This window comes from Aulonocara stuartgranti (genome assembly GCF_965226115.1).
Source record: "Aulonocara stuartgranti genome assembly, chromosome: 17".
NCBI classification, from domain to species: Eukaryota; Metazoa; Chordata; class Actinopteri; order Cichliformes; family Cichlidae; genus Aulonocara; species Aulonocara stuartgranti.
Window position 1 is genome coordinate 23,068,929 of NC_138953.1, and position 22,775 is coordinate 23,091,703.

At 39.6% G+C, this 22,775-nt stretch overlaps 1 protein-coding gene across 1 annotated transcript; it reads left to right on the forward strand.

Annotated features, from left to right (window-relative positions):
- Positions 1 to 9,146: 9,146 nt before the first annotated feature.
- Positions 9,147 to 10,239, forward strand: LOC309692971 (E3 SUMO-protein ligase ZBED1-like). Its single transcript, XM_082511887.1, has 2 exons — positions 9,147 to 9,575; positions 9,738 to 10,239. Exons 1-2 carry the CDS (start codon positions 9,405 to 9,407, stop codon positions 10,152 to 10,154), a joined length of 588 nt encoding a protein of 195 aa, XP_082368013.1. The 5' UTR covers positions 9,147 to 9,404; the 3' UTR covers positions 10,155 to 10,239.
- Positions 10,240 to 22,775: the final 12,536 nt, after the last annotated feature.

Below are 22,775 nucleotides of genomic sequence, written 5' to 3' on the forward strand. Positions count from 1 at the left end.
TCTTGTTTCTTTTTAAGCCTGTTGCAGGCACCAAAGTTCAAAATGAGTAAATATCTAAAAAATAAAAAATTAAAAAATTAAAAAAAATTCTCTTTTTTATTCAATTTGTTTTCTTTATATTTTGTTCACTTAAATGTGTATTTTAATCAATTTAGAAATCCTGCCATTTTTTAGATTTTAATCTGCATTTCATCTTTTTTCTCAAACAGAGGTGGTTTAGTTGCCATCACGTGAACTCTCACTTCAAGTCTTCCACTAAGAGATTATTCAGCTAGTGCCGTTTCATATGTTTGGGCTTTTTTCACAAACAGACATTTGTTTTCTCTTCAAAATCTGCTGCATAAAAAAAAATCAATGTTTTCAATGTTTTGAAGAGAACAAAACAGTTTTTGCTCGGGTGTTTCCGGAAGCCTTCATGTAAACTCACTTGGATTGGGATTTGGGGAGTCTGAGTAGTTTTAGCAATGAGAAAGGGGCATTTGTCCTGTAGGTAGAGGCTGCTGCTATTGGGGAGTGACTTTACCTTGGTTTATCTGCAGCAGAGATTAGCTGGGTGCAAAGTAACATCTGCATGACAGCCAAAGCTTCCCAGCAGGTCCAGCAGTGTTTTATGCTTTGCAGCAGGCGCATAGGACTCAGAATCCAAAAAAACGTGGAAAAAAAAACCTCAAACACTTTAGGAGAATTTCGTAGCTGATCAGCAGAAGCCGTGCAGACAGAATCCAAACTCTCTCCTGCCTGCGAGAGTAATCTGTCTTTTCTTCTAATGAATTGCCCTGAGAGATGCACGTCTCCCCTACATCCACAGATCGCAATCTGAATCCAGCAAGGCATGTCTCATAAATTATGCGCTCCCTGAGCTTTTGATAAGCTAATAGATGCCTGAGTGGAAGCAAATTGATGCCGCGCACCCGCGAATCAGACGGAGAGACACTATTCAATATTGATTAATGTTTAGCGAGGACTGAACTGCGGCCTATCTTGAACATCACACCTCTGTTTATACGACAGAGCAGTTTCCTCTCTATTGTTCATTATTCATATGTCATCTGGACTGCCTGTGTGGCTCTTTCCCATCTGCTGAGGCTCCATTTCCATATGCTTGGCTCGACCAAGCAAGGCATACATCTGATATGTTGAGAGAGAGGGTGAGAGAGAAGGAGAAGCGGGGGGGGTATAAATTCATCTCTCTTTGCTCCCTTCATCTCTCTTTCAAAAGGTAATGCATTCATTGATGTTATCATTGAGGGAACTGATGAAATGATAAAAATGGAAATGAATTGCCACTTTGAACAGACACAGCACAGTAGTGGGACACAACGGGACCGTGTGGGAAGAAAGAAGTGTCTCGGAGTGCTGTGGGTGGGAGGGAATTTTAAAAAGATAGATGTATAATTAGGAGCTGGCCGAAAAGTCTGCCTGCATGGAAAATCACACTGAATAATTTGAAAGAGGAAACTCTAAAAAAAAAGACTTGGTAAAGTCTTTTCATTTTGCTATTTCAACATTAGTTTTACCACTCATGAACTCTCTTATAGGAGTTTGCATGCAGAAGCAGGATTTGGGGGCTTTAATCGAACTAAAATAGACCTCTGCGACCTTCTGCAGATGTAATGTATTCATGGAAATCCAGTAATTGGGGTTCAGTGTTACTGCAAAGTTTGATAAATTAACAAGCTTTGTACCATGACTTCTGTTTGTTAGTCAGCAGTATACGAAAACGGGGCTGTGACTCGGAGCTAAACCCTGTGTAACATTTCAGAAAGTGTAAGGTGGAAATGAAGCCAGAGCTGCATTTAACTTCTATCATCCTGACACCAATGCTGCAGAAAACTTATAACAACATGGGCTCAATTGTTGCTGTTGCAATTTCTCCTGTCCTGATGTGAGATAAGTTCAAGTCTGAGGACAGTCTGTTTCCAGGAAAAGCTGTTATTTATCAGTGGTTCAGCATTTTAACTCTTTCACATAATTTCTGAAACTTGAGGAGCAGATTATTTACAGTGCTGGAAAAAGAATTTGTCTCCTTCCCGATTTCTTCGTTTTTTGTATATTTACATGGTTCACGTCATCAAGGCCATCGAGTAAAAACAAAATGCTGTTTTAGTGATGATTTCATTTGTTAAGGGAAAAAGTTATCCAAACCTACCTACCACCACCTAACCCAAATAATTACCACGCTTCTTCAAAGAATTTTAATTAAGCCCCGCTGAAGAACTTTCAAGCATAAATGGTGCTTTTAAGGTGATGCCAAAGTGTGTTTAAAGGATTCTAGTCCAGACTCCAAAACCTTAATTTTGTTGTTTCTGAGCCATTTAAAAGTGGACGTGTTTCAGATCATCATTCTACTGCATAACTTGACTCTACTTTGAGCTTCAGGGCAAAGAGTACAGAGAGCAGAACTGATTGTTTTATCATTTACAGCAAGTCGTCCTGAAGCATCAAAGTAGCCCCAACCATCACACTGCCACCACCATGTTTGACTGTTCTTTTTATAAAATGCTGTGCTAGTTTTATTTTAGATGTAACAGGACTCAAGCCTTCCAAAAAATGCAACTTTTGTCTCAACAGTCCACGCAATATTTTCCCCAAAAGGATCATCAAGGTGGCCAGATCATTGGCCAGACTCGTTCTTACTATTGAAGCAAGTGTCAGGGGCTGGGTCTGTGACCCAGCGTTTTGAGATTGTTTTGTATTTTTGATTTTCTCATGTTAAGTTGGTGATAATAAGTTCTTGTGTTATTATTAGTTAGGATTTAGTTGAGTTTTATTCTGGTTTTTGTTTCATCTATGTCCGTTGGTTCTGTGTCATGTTTCCTGTCCAGTTTGTCATGTGTTTCCTGTATGTGTTGTGCCCACGTTGTCAAGCTCATGTGTCATGTCTACATCGCCCCATTTTCCTGTTTTATTTTGAAGAGTCTCGTATTTCCGTGTTCAGTGTGTTTAGTTTTGCCTTCCCTGTGGCGTCATGTTTGTGTCAGCTGGTGTGCCCAGGTGTTTCCACTTATCTCATTACCCTTCTGTGTATTTAAGTCCCCTTCTGTTCTTTGTCGGGTCTTCTGTTGTCTTCATATCAAGTCTCGTCAGGTCACGGAGTTTTTTTTCTACTGCTCAGGTTCATGTTTAGACTTTTTCTCGTCATGTTTGCATGTTCCTGTTCAGTTCCATGTTCGTGTCCTATATCTTCATTTTTAAAGTTAGTCATAGTTTTTCTCAGTTTAGGTTTCAGTTTAGTTTCAGCCTTTTTTCGCCTCGACTTGTTTTTCTGTTTTTCGTATCGCTTTTTGTTTACACACCAGTTCATTTCTCCCGTGTCTGCATTTTGGGTCTGTTTCATAAACACATCTGCGTTCCCCACCGTGACAGTAAGTCTGACAAATATGCAACAACAAATGAAGAAATTGGGAAGGAGGCAAATATTTTTTCACATCAATGTTTTTGATTGCACTGCAAAGGACCTAAATAACCTAAAGATCGAAACTCAAAGAGCAAAGAGGAAACACACAGCTCAGCAGACTCCATGACCATGAACGCAGGAAGGACTAGAGTATAAAAAGGATGATTGCAGATCAGGCAAAGCAGGGGAGCAGACAATCAGGACAACCAAAGCAAGACACCAGAGTGAAAGCAGGAGGAGAAAGCAGGAGACAACTTCAAAGACAAATAACTAAATGTGCACATAAGGACACGGGAAGATCAGGAGACACAGAGAAGATGCAGAAAAAAGAACAGATGAAGTTCAAAAACCAAACAGATGTTCAAAGTCCATAAACATTTACCTAGAACTTGAAAACCAAAAAGTAATTCTCAAGATCCTGGCAATACAATAAAAACAAAGTAAGAGTGCACAACTCAATGAATCAGATAATAGAATAGAAGTAAAGCTAAAGAAAGATAACAATAAAAACATGAACCAAAACACATGATCACCAAACAGAAGCCCAAAAGAAAGCCACACAGGAAACAACATCAGTTTTATTTCTTTAGCGCATTTAAAAGGAACAAGGTTTATCAAAGTGCTTTACAGGGTAGTTTAAAATAAGACTAAATTATAGATCAATAAAACAAATGCAGTAACATTAAAAACAAATATAATAAATCTGACCAAAAACACATTAAATCAAAAAGACGCCACAAGATAAAAACAAAAACACACAAAACTGATGAATCTCAAACTCAACTCAAATCAAAGGCCAAGATATTTTTTTTAAGTGAATTATGAGTAAAAATATCAAGTTTCTGCAAAAACCTGCTCCTCTCTATGCTCCTCCAAACCTCAAACAGTAAAATAAAAAACACCCAAACTGAAATATATTCACTAAATAACCAAGGACTATTGCTGGACTACAGTGGGGCAAAAAAGTATTTAGTCAGCCACCGATTGTGCAAGTTCCCCCACTTAAAATGATGACAGAGGTCAGTAATTTGCACCAGAGGTACACTTCAACTGTGAGAGACAGAATGTGAAAAAAAAATCCATGAATCCACATGGTAGGATTTGTAAAGAATTTATTCGTAAATCAGGGTGGAAAATAAGTATTTGGTCACCTCAAACAAGGAAAATCTCTGGCCCTCACAGACCTGTAACGTCTTCTGTAAGAAGCTTTTCTGTCCCCCACTCGTTACCTGTATGAATGGCACCTGTTTGAACTCATCATCTGTATAAAAGACACCTGTCCACAGCCTCAAACAGTCAGACTCCAAACTCCGCCATGGCCAAGACCAAAGAGCTTTCGAAGGACACCAGGAAAAGTATTGTAGACCTGCACCAGACTGGGAAGAGTGAATCTACAATAGGCAAGCAGCTTGGTGTGAAAAAATCAACTGTGGGAGCAATCATCAGAAAATGGAAGACATACAAGACCACTGATAATCTCCCTCGATCTGGGGCTCCACGCAAGATCTCATCCCGTGGGGTCAAAATGATCATGAGAACGGTGAGCAAAGATCCCAGAACCACACGGGGGGACCTGGTGAATGACCTGCAGAGAGCTGGGACCAAAGTAACAAAGGTCACCATCAGTAACACACTACAACGGCAGGGAATCAAATCCCGCAGTGCCAGACGTGTTCCGCTGCTGAAGCCAGTGCATGTCCAGGCCCGTCTGAAGTTTGCCAGAGAGCACATGGATGATACAGCAGAGGATTGGGAGAATGTCATGTGGTCAGATGAAACCAAAGTAGAACTTTTTGGTATAAACTCAACTCGTCGTGTTTGGAGGAAGAAGAATACTGAGTTGCATCCCAAGAACACCATACCTACTGTGAAGCATGGGGGTGGAAACATCATGCTATGGGGCTGTTTTTCTGCCAAGGGGACAGGACGACTGATCCGTGTTAAGGACAGAATGAATGGGGCCATGTATCGTGAGATTTTGAGCCAAAACCTCCTTCCATCAGTGAGAACTTTGAAGATGAAACGAGGCTGGGTCTTCCAACATGACAATGATCCAAAACACACCGCCCGGGCAACAAAGGAGTGGCTCCGTAAGAAGCATTTGAAAGTCCTGGAGTGGCCTAGCCAGTCTCCAGACCTCAACCCCATAGAAAATCTGTGGCGGGAGTTGAAAGTCCGTGTTGCTCGGCGACAGCCCCAAAACATCACTGCTCTCGAGAAGATCTGCATGGAGGAATGGGCCAAAATACCAGCTACTGTGTGTGCAAACCTGGTAAAGACCTATAGTAAACGTTTGACCTCTGTTATTGCCAACAAAGGTTATGTTACAAAGTATTGAGTTGTGTTTTTGTTATTGACCAAATACTTATTTGCCACCCTGATTTACGAATAAATTCTTTACAAATCCTACCATGTGGATTCATGGATTTTTTTTTCACATTCTGTCTCTCACAGTTGAATAATAATAATAGATTGGATTTATATAGCGCTTTTCAAGGCACCCAAAGCGCTTTACAATACCACTATTCATTCACTCTCACATTCACACACTGGTGGAGGCAAGCTACGGTTGTAGCCACAGCTGCCCTGGGGCAGACTGACAGAAACGAGGCTGCCATATCGCGCCATCAGCCCCTCTGGCCAACACCAGTAGGCAAGTAGGGTAAAGTGTCTTGCCCAAGGACACAACAACCAGGACAGAGAGCCCGGGGATCGAACCGGCGACCTTCCGGTTACAGATACGCTTCCCAACCCCCTGAGCCACGGTCGCCTCGTTGAAGTGTACCTCTGGTGCAAATTACTGACCTCTGTCATCATTTTAGGTGGGGGAACTTGCACAATCGGTGGCTGACTAAATACTTTTTTGCCCCACTGTATTCTGGCTTCTTGCTGGATTGTAGCCACAATCACCAACAAATTTTCTAGATTTAAAGCCATTAAACTGAGCATGGTGTTACTTCAGGTTCATGATGGTCTCTTTTCTGGGGTGCAAAATAGGGCAGATTTCCCAAAGGTGCCACCACTGCAGTTACACACAGACTGTACTTTAGCGGCTGTGTGACATGCCGGGTTTTGGCATTAGTCAGTCGGGGTTGTCACTTCCAACATGTCATGTTTCTGTGCGGTGGGCTACTGGTGTGACGAGTGAATTGAAACCAGCTCTAACCAAATAGTTTTTTTGTGCCTAAGCTGACAAACCAGGAATAAAAAGTTAACATTAGGTGGAGAAAAACAGCGAAACCAAATGTAATACCATTACTTTCTGGCTGATTAACCATCAGACTGACCACTGTCACTCCTCCAGCTTCTTTATGTAAAGTCTTCAAAACAGGACTGTTGGCTTTCCACACCAACGCCAAAAGACAAGACTCTCGTATGTGGGATGAAGACTGACCCGACTGGTTCATCTCCATTGGGGCGCACTTTTTATACACGTGTCAACCTGGTAAACCTGCCTTTATAAATGTGTTAACAGTCGCTGAGCATCTGCAAAGCTGGCGCCTCCTTTTCATTGACTCTCAGTGTAACCAGTGCCATCTCTGCTGTCATTTTTGCCTCCTGGCTCCATCCTGGGGGAGATCTTTGCTGCTGCTCTCTCTGCCTTAGGCTTTCCATGTGTGCACAGGAAGGGAGGTCCCAGAACAGAGCCACAACCCCCAAAAGATAAATTAGTGAAGGTGGAACTGACAACCCTCTTCTGGCTGTAATGGCGATGACTGGAACACATTTTTATGCATTTGCTGCCTGCTGCTTTTGATTTTTTTCATTTATGAGGGACCGCAGAAAGCCATTAAAGCTGCAGTTAAAAACACCAGCATATATTTGCTTTATCCAAACTCTCACCAAAGCTCTGCAGCATACTGTGATGAACTGTTTCTAACAAAAACAGCCTCGACCATAAGAGTTAGCTTAATATAAGATTGATGACTGTAAGAAACATGTTGCATGTATGCAATCAATCATCTGCCTCATAGCCATCATGTCAAATAATATTGACTGACAGACATCAGAATTTTAATCAAACACTTGATTGATTCCAGATACAGGACGGCCACCGCCTTCACTGAGCTGAAATTATTCATCGAAGGGGTCAGAGAGGTAATGCAAACCAGCAGAGAGGCGTTCATCCCTGGGTAAGAATATTTAAGTCAGAGGTATTGTAAATAAAAGAGGGAGCACAGTAAGAGTTAGCTGGACATGTTGAAATGCATCTTGCAAATATTAATTCTTAAACCAGAAACCACCAGTTTGTTGATATTTTGTCCTTTTAGGAAGGATTACAGTTCACTGCAGGAATACAAGAAATACTCCGATCCTTTAATGACCATGTAAAAGGCCTCCGTTACATTCAGAACATACAAACTATTACCAGCCAATCTTCTGTTAGCAATGTTATATCATCTTTAGGGGTGTCAAATTATCGCGTTAATTGCGATTAATTAATTACAATGCTATTTAGCGCGTTGTTTTTTAATCTCGTTAATCTAATTTTTAATCTCTTGACGTCATTGATTTTGTATGAGAGTTGCTATGTTATAAAATCCGTTTTTATGTGCTGGGCTCCTTGTGCTTGACTTGTTGGGGGTGGAGTCACGTCGTGAGGTCAAGGTGAGAAGTGGTGATTAGCTTACAGTGTGGATATGGAGGCGCATCTGAGAGTTGTTGGCCCAATGAACGGGAAATTTGTATTTCATAAACGCCCCGACGGCACCATTGACAAAGGTAAAGTGGTCTGCCTAGAGTGTAAGAAGGAGTTTGCTTACCACCGAAGCAGCTCAAGTTTGGCCTATCACCTCAACGCAAAGCACCCAGCCGCGAGTGCAGCAACAGCTAGCAGTGAAGACGTTAGCAATATAGCAAGCCAGAGCAAAGCTTTTCGCCAAACAAAACTAGAGAATACCCCTCGTATGAGCAAGTCTGCGACCGACAGGCTGACTAATGTTATTGCCAAGTGGATAGCGATGAACTGTAGGCCGATAAATATAGTAGAGGACGAAGGATTGACAGAGGTGTTGCAAATTGCGTCCAATGACCCGTCATACAAGCCGCCGTGCAGGACTACAGTAACGACCAAAATCAGCAAAATGTACGACGGCGAAAAGAAAAACAAACTTGAGATTTTGGCGGAGGATTCTCCCAACTGTGTTGCTATAACCGGAGATCACTGGACCTCAGCTGGCAACCACAGCTATTTTGGGGTGACTGGACACTTTATTGATAGTGAGTGGAACCTCAACTCATTTGCACTGACCGTCATGAGAACAGAAACCAGGCACTTTGCTGATAAATACGCCGAACAGGTAGAAAATGACTGGGGTATTGAAAACAAGATATCCACCATTGGCACAGACAGCGCAGCAAACATGCTGGCTGCTATGAGAGCACTTCCATATGAGCACATCGCCTGCAATGCTCACATTCTCCAGAGGACCATCACGGTATGTCTCGATAGCAGTGGTTTTGTCGGTGTACTGGCAAAGTGCCGCAAGATTGTTGGTCATTTTAAACAAAGCCCTGCGAGTACCACAGAACTTAACCAACAACAAGTAGCACTCGGAAAGAAGAGCGATCAACTTATACAGGATGTACCCACCAGGTGGAACTCGACTCTCGCAATGGTCTCACGCCTCCTATGTAACCGAGAGGCTGTCCAGGCTACGTTGGACCAACAGAACCACAGGTTGGTCTTGCCAACCGAAGCTGAGTGGGCGAAACTGCAGAGGCTGGAGCTCCTGCTTGAACTATGCAAGTAAGTTCAAATAAACACCTTCCCATTTTAATTATATAAACTACTGTTACATGTGTAAAATCAAAATTAATGAACATAACAAGGAACTTTTAAGGACAATTAAATTGGAAATCAGTTACACTTTGATTTAAATGAATCCAGCTAGGTTTATTTAGCAAACCTCTCCACCTCTGCAGGTATGTGACAGAGCTGCTGGGTGGTGAGGCCTACGTCTCTTGCTCTGTAGTGCTGCCTGCTTTTCGCCATCTGTACCGTGTCATGGACATTACTGATGATGATCCTGCCTACGTGGTGAAGTTCAAGAATGCCTTCCAGAAGGATCTGGCAGCACGACGAGCTAATGGCAACGAGATATGGTTCGAGGTGGCCACAGCATTGGATCCACGGTTTAAGGATTTGAAATGTCTTCCAAGAGAAAAGAGGGAACAGGTAGGACAATAAGGTTAAGCTGGACTAATGAGTCCAATTCATTATCAAATCAAACTTTTATTTATTATATGGAACACAAAGTTCTTTACAAGATTAAATAAAATAAAATAAAAAGCACTTAGTTTTAATCACAATCATTCATTCATTCATTCATTCATTCAGGTGTGGACCATTCTGGAGAATATGCTCCAGGCAGCAGAGCCCAGAAGAGCAGATAGTCTCCAGCCCTCCACAGAGGATGATGGACCAGCTCAGAAGAAGAGGAGGAGCGAACTCCTTCTGGGGTCTGACTCTGACTCAGAAGATGGAATTGAGTCTGGAGAGCTGCAGCGCTACAGAGCAGAACCCAGCATCAGTATTGATGACTGTCCCCTGCAGTGGTGGTATGCTCACTCAGGAGTCTATGAAAAGCTGTCAGTCCTAGCACAAAAGTACCTGGCCTCCCCAGCTACCTCTGTACCCTGTGAGAGACTCTTTAGCCTTGCAGGCCACATAGTGCAAAAGAAAAGGGCAGCCTTGCTTCCAGAAAATGTTACCAGGCTGGTGTGTCTTAGCGACTGGCTGAGGAAGAAGAAATGAGACACATGTGGTCAGCATAGCTGCTGTGTCATTTGTAGCCTACTAGAATAGATTGCTTGATGTTCAGCCCTTTTTTTTTGTGATGGAAGAATACTTTGATGTGCTAACTTGCAGCACTGCAATGTCAGTTTTATTTTTCATTATCTGAAGCAGAGGAATTTCAGTGCTGTATTGCTCAGAAAAGAGCAACTCTGATGTGCTAACTTGCAGCACTTAATTTATTTGATTTGATTTGTATTTATTTTTCCACTTATTTTACAAAAGAATACAACAGTATGTAAATGGTTGCATCTGTTTAACGTTTGTTAAACAATAAATGAGTTTATAAAGTCACTTTCTTTGTTATATCAGTCTTTTGGTCTGCCACAATAAGTTGAGGGCTTTCCTCAGCTATTTTTAGGTGAGATTAAAAAAGAGATTAATTAGATCAATTAATTAAAAATCATAATTAATTAATCTCTATTTTTTTTTAATCTCTTGACAGCACTAATCATCTTGTTGAATGTTATGATGGCTCATTGGTTAAATTAGCATTTTAACATTACTACTTTCTACTGTGTGTTGAAAAGCCGGAGAGTCAAGATTTTTACCGACAGTAGGCATATTTTAGGAATCTCACACTCCTCCTGTGCAAAAAAAAAAAAAAGGGAATTCTCAAATAAAAAATGTTTAAGTCCAGTGACTGCTGCTCACCCTTCTTCTCTTTTAATCATTTAACACCAAAGCAGCGGAACAATACAAACTATGAGGTGACGCCATCGGCCAGCTCGCTGGTTTGTAAAGAACAAAATTATCACATGCCTCAAATCTCCTTGGTGCCCTGTGCCGGTGACCTTGTCTCTGAGGTACTGGCAGTAACACGAGACCAAACCTGTGGTGATGCTCTGACAGGTCGATGTGTTACAGCTCTCCTTTTCCTCACTGTGTCAGGGAAATTCAATTCTCACCAACTAGAGTCACATTTGCAACAAAGCAACCTCTTTACAGTATTAGAAATTAGACCACCGGGTCTCCGCTGTAATAATAACAATAATAATAATATATAGGTATAGGTAAATTATTTAAAATAAAAACAAAACATTGTGAGTACTGATTATTTCCATTCTTTTTTATTATTTACTCTACAAAATGCCATAAAAATAAAAACATAAGCGTTCTAAGAATAAAGCATGGGTTAATTAAACTGTTGGAGTCCTTCAGGATAACACAAAAGATATTGAAGACCATTTCTAATAAAATAAAGCAAAGGCACATCATTCCATGGGAAGATCTGTGGTGCATAAAAGCAGCCCACTACATGACTAATTGATAATAAAATGAACAGACCATTTATTTTCAAGCTAATTGCTTCAGAACAACTAGAACTGCTCCATTTATAAGAAAAACTAAAAAATATTTAATTTTTTTCATATATATGCTGCATTTATTTCACACTGTAGGCATTCGTCAGTCCTTTTTAAAAAATAAAAATAAAAATTGTGTTACACAATATTTTGTAAATTGTGGTGTGCCAATATTTTGGCTGGACTTTACTCCATTGTGGCCGATTGTGTTACATTGTATTAATTTTGCAGTGGCTAAATATTAAAAAAAAAAAAATCTCTAAAATGAATTCGGTTTCGTGTTGCTTTTTTGGTACAAGAGGAAATAATTAATAATCATCCACAACAGCACATCTGTTTAGACAGCAGTAACGTAACAACACTGTAATCAAGTGTTTTATCTGAGCATTTGCTTATTGTGTTGCTTTATATTGCTACTTCACAAGATTTCAAACCTTTTAACATTATTACACTTATTCAGCAGCTGTGGGTGCTACACGTAGCAGATTAAACATATGACCACAGTTAGAGGCATTTTTTGTGCAGCTGTAATTTCTGATATGAACAAAGTCCAATAAAAAGCTAAATTTTAACTAGAAACAATGTTAAACACTGTTCATGACTCTGTGCATCAATATCAATAAAAATCTTTATTGTGATGTCATTAACACACTGTTTTCTGCCTAATTTAGCTGCAGACCGTGATAAAGTTGATGTTTCTGTACACTGAGTGGGTACTCAGATGCTCAGCTGTTTGCAGTCATCATGCTTTGAAGACGTGCGTATCAGCTAATTTTGTTAAAAGTGGAAAACATCACTTCAATCCGTTTCTGCACTTTTACCGACATGTAAATGTTGTGGTTATCTTTTGCTCTTAAATGGCTGACTCATTTCCTGTTGTCTCTTTATTCTGCGTCTTCATCTGCTGCTGCAAGTAGCCATGCACCAGCTCGCTGCATTGCATTGTTTGCAAAGGTGTGTATGTGTGTGTGTGTTGTGGTCAGGTAGGAGGTGAATATACGTGTGTTTGTTGGTTTTGTCCCTTTTTTTCCCCCTTTAAACTGTAAAAATACCGAGTGGTCGGCTTATCATAATCCATGTGCTGGTATGCAATGGAAATGTGCAAGGAAGGTGGGGATGGAGGGAGGGAGGGTGGTGTAAGGACGGGTGGGAGAAGGGAGGGGGGCAGCAGCTGGTTGGCTGAGGGGCTGGTTTCCATGGCAATGTGTGTAAAAAGAGTACAGCCTCTGTCCCTCAGTCCCGTATCGATGCTCTGTACAAAAGAATAGCGTTTTACAGTGACATGCCCTCCACTCTGCCTTTCTCTTCACTGGTTTATCTGAACTATATCTTTAAATAAAACTCCTCACATTTAAATTATGGGTTTCATTAATAGCCAATTTGTGGACAGTCATGGCCAGTCTAAGAGTAAGTATTTCCAAACTAATCTCCTCAGCCAAATGCATATTCTCTGCAGAATTCATTAGATGGGGGTGAAAGGCCTTTGGTGGATTTACTGCAGATTCAGCTCTTGCAGGAGGATTAATTTAGCACAATGCATGGGAAAACCCACTAAATATCTCTTGTGGTTCTGCTTGCAAAAACCACCCACTAAAGGGACTCTCCGAGAAAACGATATCGAGTCCCCGTCAGACCTGCAGCAATGTAATATTATCTCTGTGGACAAACACAGATGCCGGATGATTCGTGCTGACGCAGGTGATTATACTGCTCAGACTCACTGACCTTTTAATGCACGGTATAACAAAACATTTCATTCTGATAAGCTTTTAAATTGTTTAAAAGGAACTAATTAAAATAAAAACCTTCAAAAAACAGCAAAAGAAAAGCTGAAATCATGAAGAAAAATATGCAATTCAAGAGGAAATAAGATTTATTCATTCAGCCTTTGGCAAGAGACATGAAATTCTGGTTTATGCATATAAAAGTTAAAAACAGATAATTTTACAAGATTAAAGACATTTAAAAAAAAAAAAAAAAGCAAGATATTGTAATACTAGGCAGATCTTACAGATTAAATGTGGATGTAACGTCCAGATCTGAGCAGTGAAGTCAGTGGCCAACAGGGGGCAGATCCTTTACTTGGAGAAAGAAGTCTGTTCATATGGAAGTCTATGGAAAAATGGCAGTACTGTTCACTTGATCTGTGCTCTCAGGAAACACTTTTCCAATGAGCTTAAGGTCCCAGTCTCCCATTTCAGGCTTCATTTAGCAGATTATCAGGTTTTTCTTGTCGCTGTTAGAGTCAAAAAGGAAGTTTGCCTTCCAGCTGACAAGTTCCTAACATATTATACAAAGATGCCCTTTGGTATTTCAGTTCGATCCCCCTGCTTGTGAATTTTGGTTTCTAAAGCCAAAGATGGCTTCAAAACAGGACTTCTAAACCCACTGGTTGCCACTTCCATCTTTTATTTAAAGTCTATTAGCTGGACTAGTTAATATTCAATCCTACAGATGAAGGTAATATACTTGAAAGTTAAATATTTATATTTATATAGATATAGAAAGATGAAAAAAGTGGACAGAGAGTATAAAAAACTAATATGGAAGCAGAAATAACTTCTGGCAGGTGTTTTGCATTATTGCCCACAAGCCTGACATCAGCTTGCTGAAGTTGACCGCTCATCTTGCAACATTCCTTCCTTGTTTGAGTCTCATCTTGCATGTGCTGCCAGTTTCATATCCTCCCACAACATTTCAGTGGGATTCAAATTGCTTTGACAAGAATCTTAAACCCTTCATTTCTGCTTTTTGAGCCAGTCCCCGATGGGTTTGTGAGTGTGATCGGGATTATTATCCTGGTTCAGCTTGAAACCTTAGACGGATGACCTCACATAACTTCAAGCACTTTTCGACATTATGGAGGATTCATAGAAGAGTTGACCTCAAGTTGCCAAAACTACATCATTGCCATCTCCATGCTACACTGGTTTACATCTTCTGTATCAAACACTGTTGCTCTGTGTTTCAGTCATCTGTCCAGATCACATTATATTACAAAATGCTTGGTTTTTACAATGAACATAAACATAGTATATGGTTTTGTTAGAGTGAAAGGCATCCTTCCTAAACGGGCCAAATTTGTGCAATCATTGTAAACACACGCTCCCTTTTACATCACGGAAAAGTTCCCTGCAGATCCTGTGACAAAATCTGGGGGTTTCAGGAAAAAAAAATTAACAGTGCAGCTAACTGCTAATAGGGCTGAATTTGCTGGGATACACTGTGGAAAAAAGAAAAGTCCAGAAAGTAAAAAAAAAAAACCCCAGAAAGTGTCCTGGTCGTTTCCTGTCAATACACTTTGTGACTTTTTTTTTAAACAGAAATTCATTGGTACTTCCATAAATTATAAATAAATAAACAATTCAGCGTGTGAATAAAATTATTAGTTAGTTAGTTAGTTAGTTAGTTAGTTAGTTAGTTAGTTAGTTAGTTAGTTTGTTTGTTTGTTTGTTTGTTTGTTTGTTTGTTTTTGGGGGGGGTATCTGTTAAAATGTTATATGTAGAAATACCTTATGAAACAATAAGTTGCATTTTTAGTGATTGTTTTTTTATTGCGCAAACAACAACAAACTGGCAGTTGGTTGAATCCTACAGCAATTTCAAACAATTTCTAGACCGTAATAGACGATGTACTTCATGTCATAGTTTTACATAAAAGTGGTTGCACCTGCTAAAATTTTTGTGTTCAGCACTGAGAGCACACGAAGTCCTGCATATAAATCAGAGTATATAGTCCTTTTCCCACTGCACTCACAGCACTTTCAGTAAAAACTATAGTTCATCTTTTGGGACACTGCTCCACTTTTGCCATTTCTTATTAAATAATTAAAACCAAGAAGTGGTGTGATACTGTCACTGTCAGCGATGCAAAGGGAAACTGATTCTGGTTGTCACTGCGGTCTCAGTTATTGAGTATTAAATGTTTGTTTTTATCAGTCTGCTAAAAATCAGCTCAGAGAAACACTCAGAAAACGACCCTGACAAAGACTAAAGAAGGTCAGTCTTTCATGTCGTTCATCTGTTGGCACAGTTTCAAAGAGGATCAAGTGTTTGCTGGAAAAGGTTGGTTTTCCACATGACCATGTGTGATTCTGTCAGATAATGTGGAAATAATTATTTTATTGTGAAAAGACCTCATCAAAAACACGCCTGTTGACTAAAAAGATCAGGAATCAAAAGCATTAGTGGATGCCTGTGTTAAAAATGAATTATGAATTCATTGGGTTTGAACCATTTTCTAGGATAAAATGTGTCTGCAAAGGGTTGATGTGTAGCAACAGACAAAGGTATGAAACAGAATAAAGATTTAGAGCTAAGAGAGTAAACTGGATGAGACTGTTGTAAAGATTAGTCAGCCTTGAACAATTCTTGTACCGAAGCAGGTTTGGCAGGAAATCTGATAATTGTGTGTGCTGATCTATGGAATAGAACAAAAAAGCTGGAGGTTCAGGACTTACAGGGAGAAATGACGAGAAAGGAGAAGAAGCAGAGATGCTGCGGGATTCATCAAAAAATGTCTTGATGTGTTTCTGAGAAGTGCAGCTTCACTGTTTTCAAAATAAAGAAGTTATTTAGTTTCTGTGTGTGGAAAGAATATATAAAGAATATATAAAACCTTGATATTGTGACAGCCCCCAGTTTATTGGCTTCCATTTAATGTGCATTCGTAAGTTTCTGCATCCAAAAAGAGGAATGATTTGTTTACTCAAAAAAGAAGGAGATTGTTTTCATGTTTAATTGAACACCAATTTAGAAAAGTTTTCTTCTGACAAAGTTTTCTTCCCTTTCAAAGTCAGTTTTTCCTTCCCACTGTTGCCAAGTGCTTTCTCAAAGTGGCTCATTTGATTGTGGAATCTTTGCCTTTACAATATATATAAAGCTGTGGCGGAGGTGTGGTCACTGGCAGCTGCAGCGGAGGGGTGGTGTAGTGAACTCAAGGTGCAGTGCCAGGGAGGTTGGTGGGACAGGTGTGTGCTGTTTAGTTATTGAGCTCTCTCTCCCTTTGTGATTTAGTGAAGCCGGAGCCAAGAGTGGAGAGTGTGTGTCAGAGTGCAGCTGGAAAACTGCACGCATGGGTGCCGAGCCAAAAACGAAAAAGAAACTATCAGAAGTGTGTCACTGCAGTAAAGAAAAATAAACACGGACAGTTGTGGTCCTTCTCACAAAAGCGTCTTGAGGCAACTGTATGTTGTGATTTGGTGCTATAAAATCAAATAGAATTTGAAATTTGAAATTTGATTAGGTAACACAGTGAATGGGTGGTAAAATTCAAAGTAACATGGGCAATATTGTCAAAAATATCAAGGCTAACATTAAATTTTGCAAGTAGCCAAACTGGAAAAAAATGCTTCTCAATCCACTGGTTGGATCCACTGGTTGGATTGAGAAGCATGTCAGTTTAAAAAAATTTGTCCTTGTGTCTGATGTGGGCCTGTCTGATCATTACTGTGTTTTCTTTGAAAGTAAAATCTCAGCCCACACAAATATATCAACAACAGTGATCACAAAACGGTGTATAACTGAACACAGTAGTGCAATTTTTAACCAGGTCTTCCCATTAACACCTGACCTGTCCAGAGGGTCAGTCAATGAGCTCGTCAATAGCTTCAATGCTAACATGTTAAATGTAATGGACACTATTGCTCCCATTAAGGTGAAGGTTATCTCTGGAAGGAAAAAGTCTCCATGGAGAAACTCCACACTGGTGAAAAATGAAAAAAGAGAGTGTAGGAAAGCTGAGCGCAGATGGAGAAAAACAAACCTCCAGGTTCATTATGACATTTATAAAGAGAAACTTCACAATTATAATTTACAACTGAGGAATGCAAGGAGGTCCTACTTCTCTGACATCATCACTAAAAACAGCCATAATGCTCGGGTCTTATTTTCTACAGTTGACAGGCTAACAAACCCTCCTGTGTCAGTGGCAGCTGAACTTCATTCGACCATGGCCTGCAATGACTTTGCCAAATTCTTCACTGAAAAAATCCAAAAAATTAGACAAGCAGTTGGTACATCAACAGCAGATCCAGGATATGTACTGTGTCCACCAAAAAACTGTTTAAACACCATGAAACAGTTTCAACCTATTAACAGCAAAGACCTGGAGGACATCTTAGGTCAACTGAACTCCTCCTCCTGCTGTTTAGATGTCCTGCCAACAAGTTTTTTCAAAAAGGTCTCAAAGACTTTAGAGTCAGACCTGTTACAGATCGTCAACTTTTCTTTATTATCAGGTGTGTTTCCAGAACCACTAAAAACTGCTGTAATCAAACCTATACTGAAAAAGGACAATCTTGACAAGACACAAATGAACAACTACAGGCCGATCTCAAATCTCCCGTTTTTAAGTAAGATCATTGAAAAAGCAGTTTCTCAACAGCTCAGTTACTTCTTAAAACAGAATAATTGCTACGATGCCTTCCAGTCAGGTTTTAGACAGAACCACAGCACTGAAACCGCTCTCACCAAAGTGTTTAATGACATATGTCTGAATACAGACAGTGGAAAAATGTCAGTCCTAGTTTTACTGGATCTCAGTGCAGCATTTGATACAGTTGACCACAACATATTACTCAAACGACTGGAGAACTGGACAGGTCTTTCAGGAACTGTACTAAACTGGTTCAAAACATACGTAGAAAACAGGAAATACTTTGTATCAATAGGTAACTTCACATCTGAGCAGACAAGTATCACATGTGGAGTTCCCCAAGGTTCCATCTTGGGACCCCTTCTGTTTAACATCTACATGCTCCCACTGGCACAGATTATAAACAACAACAAAATAAACTATCACAGCTATGCAGATGACACACAAATATATATCACAATGTCACCAGGAGACCGAGGCCCTGTACAGGCTCTTGGTAAATGCATTGAGGAAATCAATGACTGGTTGTGCCACAATTTTCTCCAGCTAAACAAAAACAAAACTGAGGTAATAGTCTTTGGCGCCAAAGAAAAACGATTACAGGTCACCAGAGAACTTCAATCTATACATCTAAAAACCACAAACCAGGCGAGAAATTTGGGTGTAGTGATGGATGCAGACCTAAACTTAGAAAAACACATTAAGACAATAACAAAGTCAGCTTACTATCACCTCAAGAATATATCAAGGATAAAAGATCTGATGTCTCAACAGGACCTGGAAAAACTAGTCCATGCATTCATCTTTAGTAGGCTTGATTACTGTAACAGCATCTTTACAGGTCTACCTAAAAAATCAGTCAGACAACTACAGCTCATTCAGAACTCTGCTGCTCGAGTCCTCACTAAGACCAAAAAAGTGGACCACATCAGTCCAGCTCTGAGGTCTTTACACTGGCTGCCTGTCCGTCAGAGGATAGACTTTAAAGTTCTGATGCTGGCCTATAAAGCTCTGAATGGTTTAGGACCAAAATACATCAATGATCTCCTGACCCAGTATGAACCATCCAGATCCCTCAGGTCATCTGGATCCGGTCTTTTATCAGTTCCCAGAGTCAGAACCAGACACGGAGAAGCTGCATTCAGCTTTTATGCTCCTTATATCTGGAACAAACTCCCAGAAAGCCTCAGATCAGCTGAAACACTCAGTTTATTTAAATCCAGGTTGAAGACTCACCTGTTCTCAGCTGCATTTGAATAAAGCACCAAATCCACACTTTAAGCTTAAATTTCAAAACTTACATTTAACTACTGATTTTATCTACTGTTCTGATTTTATCTGTTTTGATTTTATATACTGTTGTTTGTTTGTTTGTTTGTTAGTTAGTTAGTTTATTTGCTTGTTTTAATCAATTTTAAATCATGCTTTTTATTTGTTCTTGTTTCTAATGTCTCTGTAAAGCACTTTGAATCACCTTGTTGTTGAATTGTGCTATACAAATAAACTTGCCTTGCCTTGCCTTGTGTTTTTGGCTACACCTGACACAACATTCACACTCATGTCTACAGTAAGGTGTAACTGTAGAGCATTTTTATTCTTTACAAAATCCCACATTTTATCTCGTTGTGCTGGAATAACTCTCAGTTTCATTCAGTGATATGAAGGCAATTTTTTATAATCTCATGCCACACAAGTCACGAAATGCTAAGATGCGGTTGCATAGGATGGAAACTGAAGCGGCAATATAGAGTTATTTTTAAATTTCACACAGAGGGAAAATATAGTGTGATGTGAGACGGTCTATGTGTTGTTATTGGATAAAAATTGCTAAAACTTGCAGATGTGTCTCAAAAAGTTATGTCAGTCTATGTCCTCAGTCATCCAGGTCATCGTAGTCTAAGGAGCTAGGAAAGAAAAGCATCAGGACTATTCCACTCTGAAGAATGAAATAAAAGAGAATATGGGAGCACATAAAACTATTGCTTGAGACCAAAAGAACAAACATAAGCTACATTTTAACTATTGTATTTGTTGCTAAATGGCAATATGGTGTCAGCAATAGATTTATTCTATTTTTATATTTAATTTCGACATGCTGATGCATCCCACTTTGTCCCACACAAACATGTTTTCCCTCATTTACTTTATTGGGACCAGTATAGATTCATCAATTAGCAAAGCAAGCTTTGGACTGAGCCGGAGAACTCGGAGTATCTAAAGTAAAAGCAACGACAGTGCAGAATTGCAGAGATTATATCAGTGGATCGGGATCGTTGATTCATTTCTATGTACATGACTTAAACGCCGCAGCTGGTGATTATTTAAAAAAAAATCTGGAGGTTCTGTTGAATTTAGAAAGATAAAAAGACTGAGAAAACGCTGGTGTTAAGACACGGTCGTCCACTGTGAAATGATACAAAAGAAGGCAAGGCAGACACAGTGAATTCAAGAGAAATGCCTTTGGGTATTGTTGAGAAATGCCACGTCACTGCATTAACATGAAACAGACTGCTAATAAGATTTTTGGGAAGTTAATTCTTTTAAGTTTGGCAAGCAATGCACATCCAACTATTGTGCTTTAGCAAAATGTAGTTTAAGGAAAATTTCCTACTCACAGTAGATTTTTTTCAGGTAGAACCTTTATACTGTGTTTATTTTTATTATTATGATATACAGCATGCTCCTGTGACATCTGCATGCAGCTTAAACCACAAACAAGGGTAAATTCAAAGGTTTTGTTGCGTTGCCCAGCATCACAGCTAAATCCCACAGTGTTCTCTCAGCTCATAGTTGAGGTTATGGAATTTAAAGCAGCGCAGAGCTTAGTTTCCAAATCTACTGCACTATGGGCTGCAGGCCAAGAACAATATTTGGCTGTTTAAAGAACTACTGTTCTGTACCACGTACTCAAAAATGGCTCCTATGAAGCACTACTCCACTGATACAGTGGAGGACGGTTCAAGATAGGAAATTAAAAGGCAGTGGAGGCCATTAAGTGGCCCAAAGGAGGGGGGGGGGGGGTGGGGTGGGGGGGGGGGGTTGAAAGTGCAGTAGACAGCTGAACGTGATGGTACAGAGCAGTAGAAGCAGTAGAAGAAAGTGTAACACATTCAGGATGGTGGAGGACGTGTTGGGGTGTTTAGTCACATGGGTTCCGGATCCAAAAAAGAAAAAAGAAAAAAGAAGATTTAGCAGAACTGAAAATGAATAAATCCGTACGCCATGTAGTGCCTGTATTACCATTTTTATTCATTTTGTGAGTGCAAGGCTGTTTCTCATTTGCTATTCTCAGACTGGGTCATCTGAGGTTTAAATTTAGAGGCCTGCAGTGGTAAAAACTCTTCTGCCTCTTTAATCTCTTCTTAACACACAGGAGAGAAAATAAAAGACTGAAGAAAAAGAGCGTAGATGAAAGAAATGTCTTCCTTTTCTTTTCACAATCATTTCACAATCATTCTGATTCACCTTGCAACACCTCGAGCTGCACAAGGGCTAGAAACCGATGTAGCAAAAGGTAAGAAAAGGAGTGCTAGAGGTGCAGGAGATGCGACATGGAAAAGTGCAGGAAAAGCACAGCAGTTCAGTATGGATGATGCAAAAGAAAGCATGCATCTGTAGACAGAAGTAAAATATGGAAAATAAAGTAAAAGTTCATTAAGAAAATCATTGCTGAAGAAGGAAGAAAATGTCTTTAGAAGACAATGAAAGACAGTGGAAATGTTCCAAAACACACTACAATTTGATCAAGGACTGTAAAGCTCAGTGTGGATAAGGATGCACAATAAATATCTTCACGTGAAGACAAAAGTGGCCATCTGGGGGTTTGAGTGTGGCACCCTTTTTATCTGTAAGAGCTGTAATTACAACTGTTTCTTCTGAGTGCATGTGTAGGATTGTCTGAACAATTATTACAGTCACCAGAAAGGGAAAAAAAACACTTTAAGGTGCTAAACGCTCTGAAGTTACAGGAAGGAAGTGTGACCTCATCAACACAATTAGCACACACAAACACACACACACAATGACCAACTCTGCTCTGCTTTGAGATTAAACATGAAGACTTGAGCTTCAGCAAGCTTGATGGATGTGATTTGTGAAATAAATAATTAAATAAAAGGGGAGTGGGTCCGTGTTTTTGGCAGCCAGGTAGTGCTGCGGTGTTATCTGCACTTAGGCTGTGTAATCTGATCAGTGATTGGCTGTGGAGGCCCTTCGTGACTCTGAATGGGATGGAATGAATTGATAGATGGGGGGATATATAGAAGGATGGTCAAATACTGAGAAAACTATAAGTGGACTTGAATCAGTCTCATGTGTATGATCACAAACATGTGATGAACCACCTATAAACATAAGAGTAACATGCTTTACCTTCAGTTTTATACATATTGGCATCTAACATGAAACTAATATGGTTTCTTTTTTTCACTAGTGAGTGATCATTTGTGCTTTCTCTAACGACATCCAAAATTTCCATGTATTTGCCTACAGACAGCCAAGGTCATTGCATGAACATTGGCACCTCCTGGTGGAGAAATTACAAATCGTGACGTTTTTATATTGCTGCAGAAATCTTCTTGTTTAAATGTAATGTCATCCATAGGTTGGTTTTAGACTTTAATAAAGCAATTTGCCTGTTTTTATTTTCACTGTACATCATTATAGAAAACAGAAACAGGACCTTTGTCTCATTTTGAGTTTTTATTTGGCAAAAAAAAGAAAAAAGAAAAAGAGAAAAACAGAAATCTGACATATTATTTTTTTAAATTTCTGTAGATTTCATGAGCCCTGTGATGTGGTGAAAATCTGATGTGATAATTTATTGGCTTGGATTTGATGTCCTTTTCTGTGTTCCTCCTTTACATTAATACATATTTTATTATATTTATTATTATTATTTTT

Coding starts and splice junctions, on each gene's coding strand:
- LOC309692971 (XM_082511887.1), top strand. CDS start 9,405: ATGGACATTACTGATGATGATCCTGCCTACGTGGTGAAGTTCAAGAAT. Junction 9,576..9,737: donor CAAGAGAAAAGAGGGAACAG/GTAGGACAATAA, acceptor TCATTCATTCAG/GTGTGGACCATTCTGGAGAA.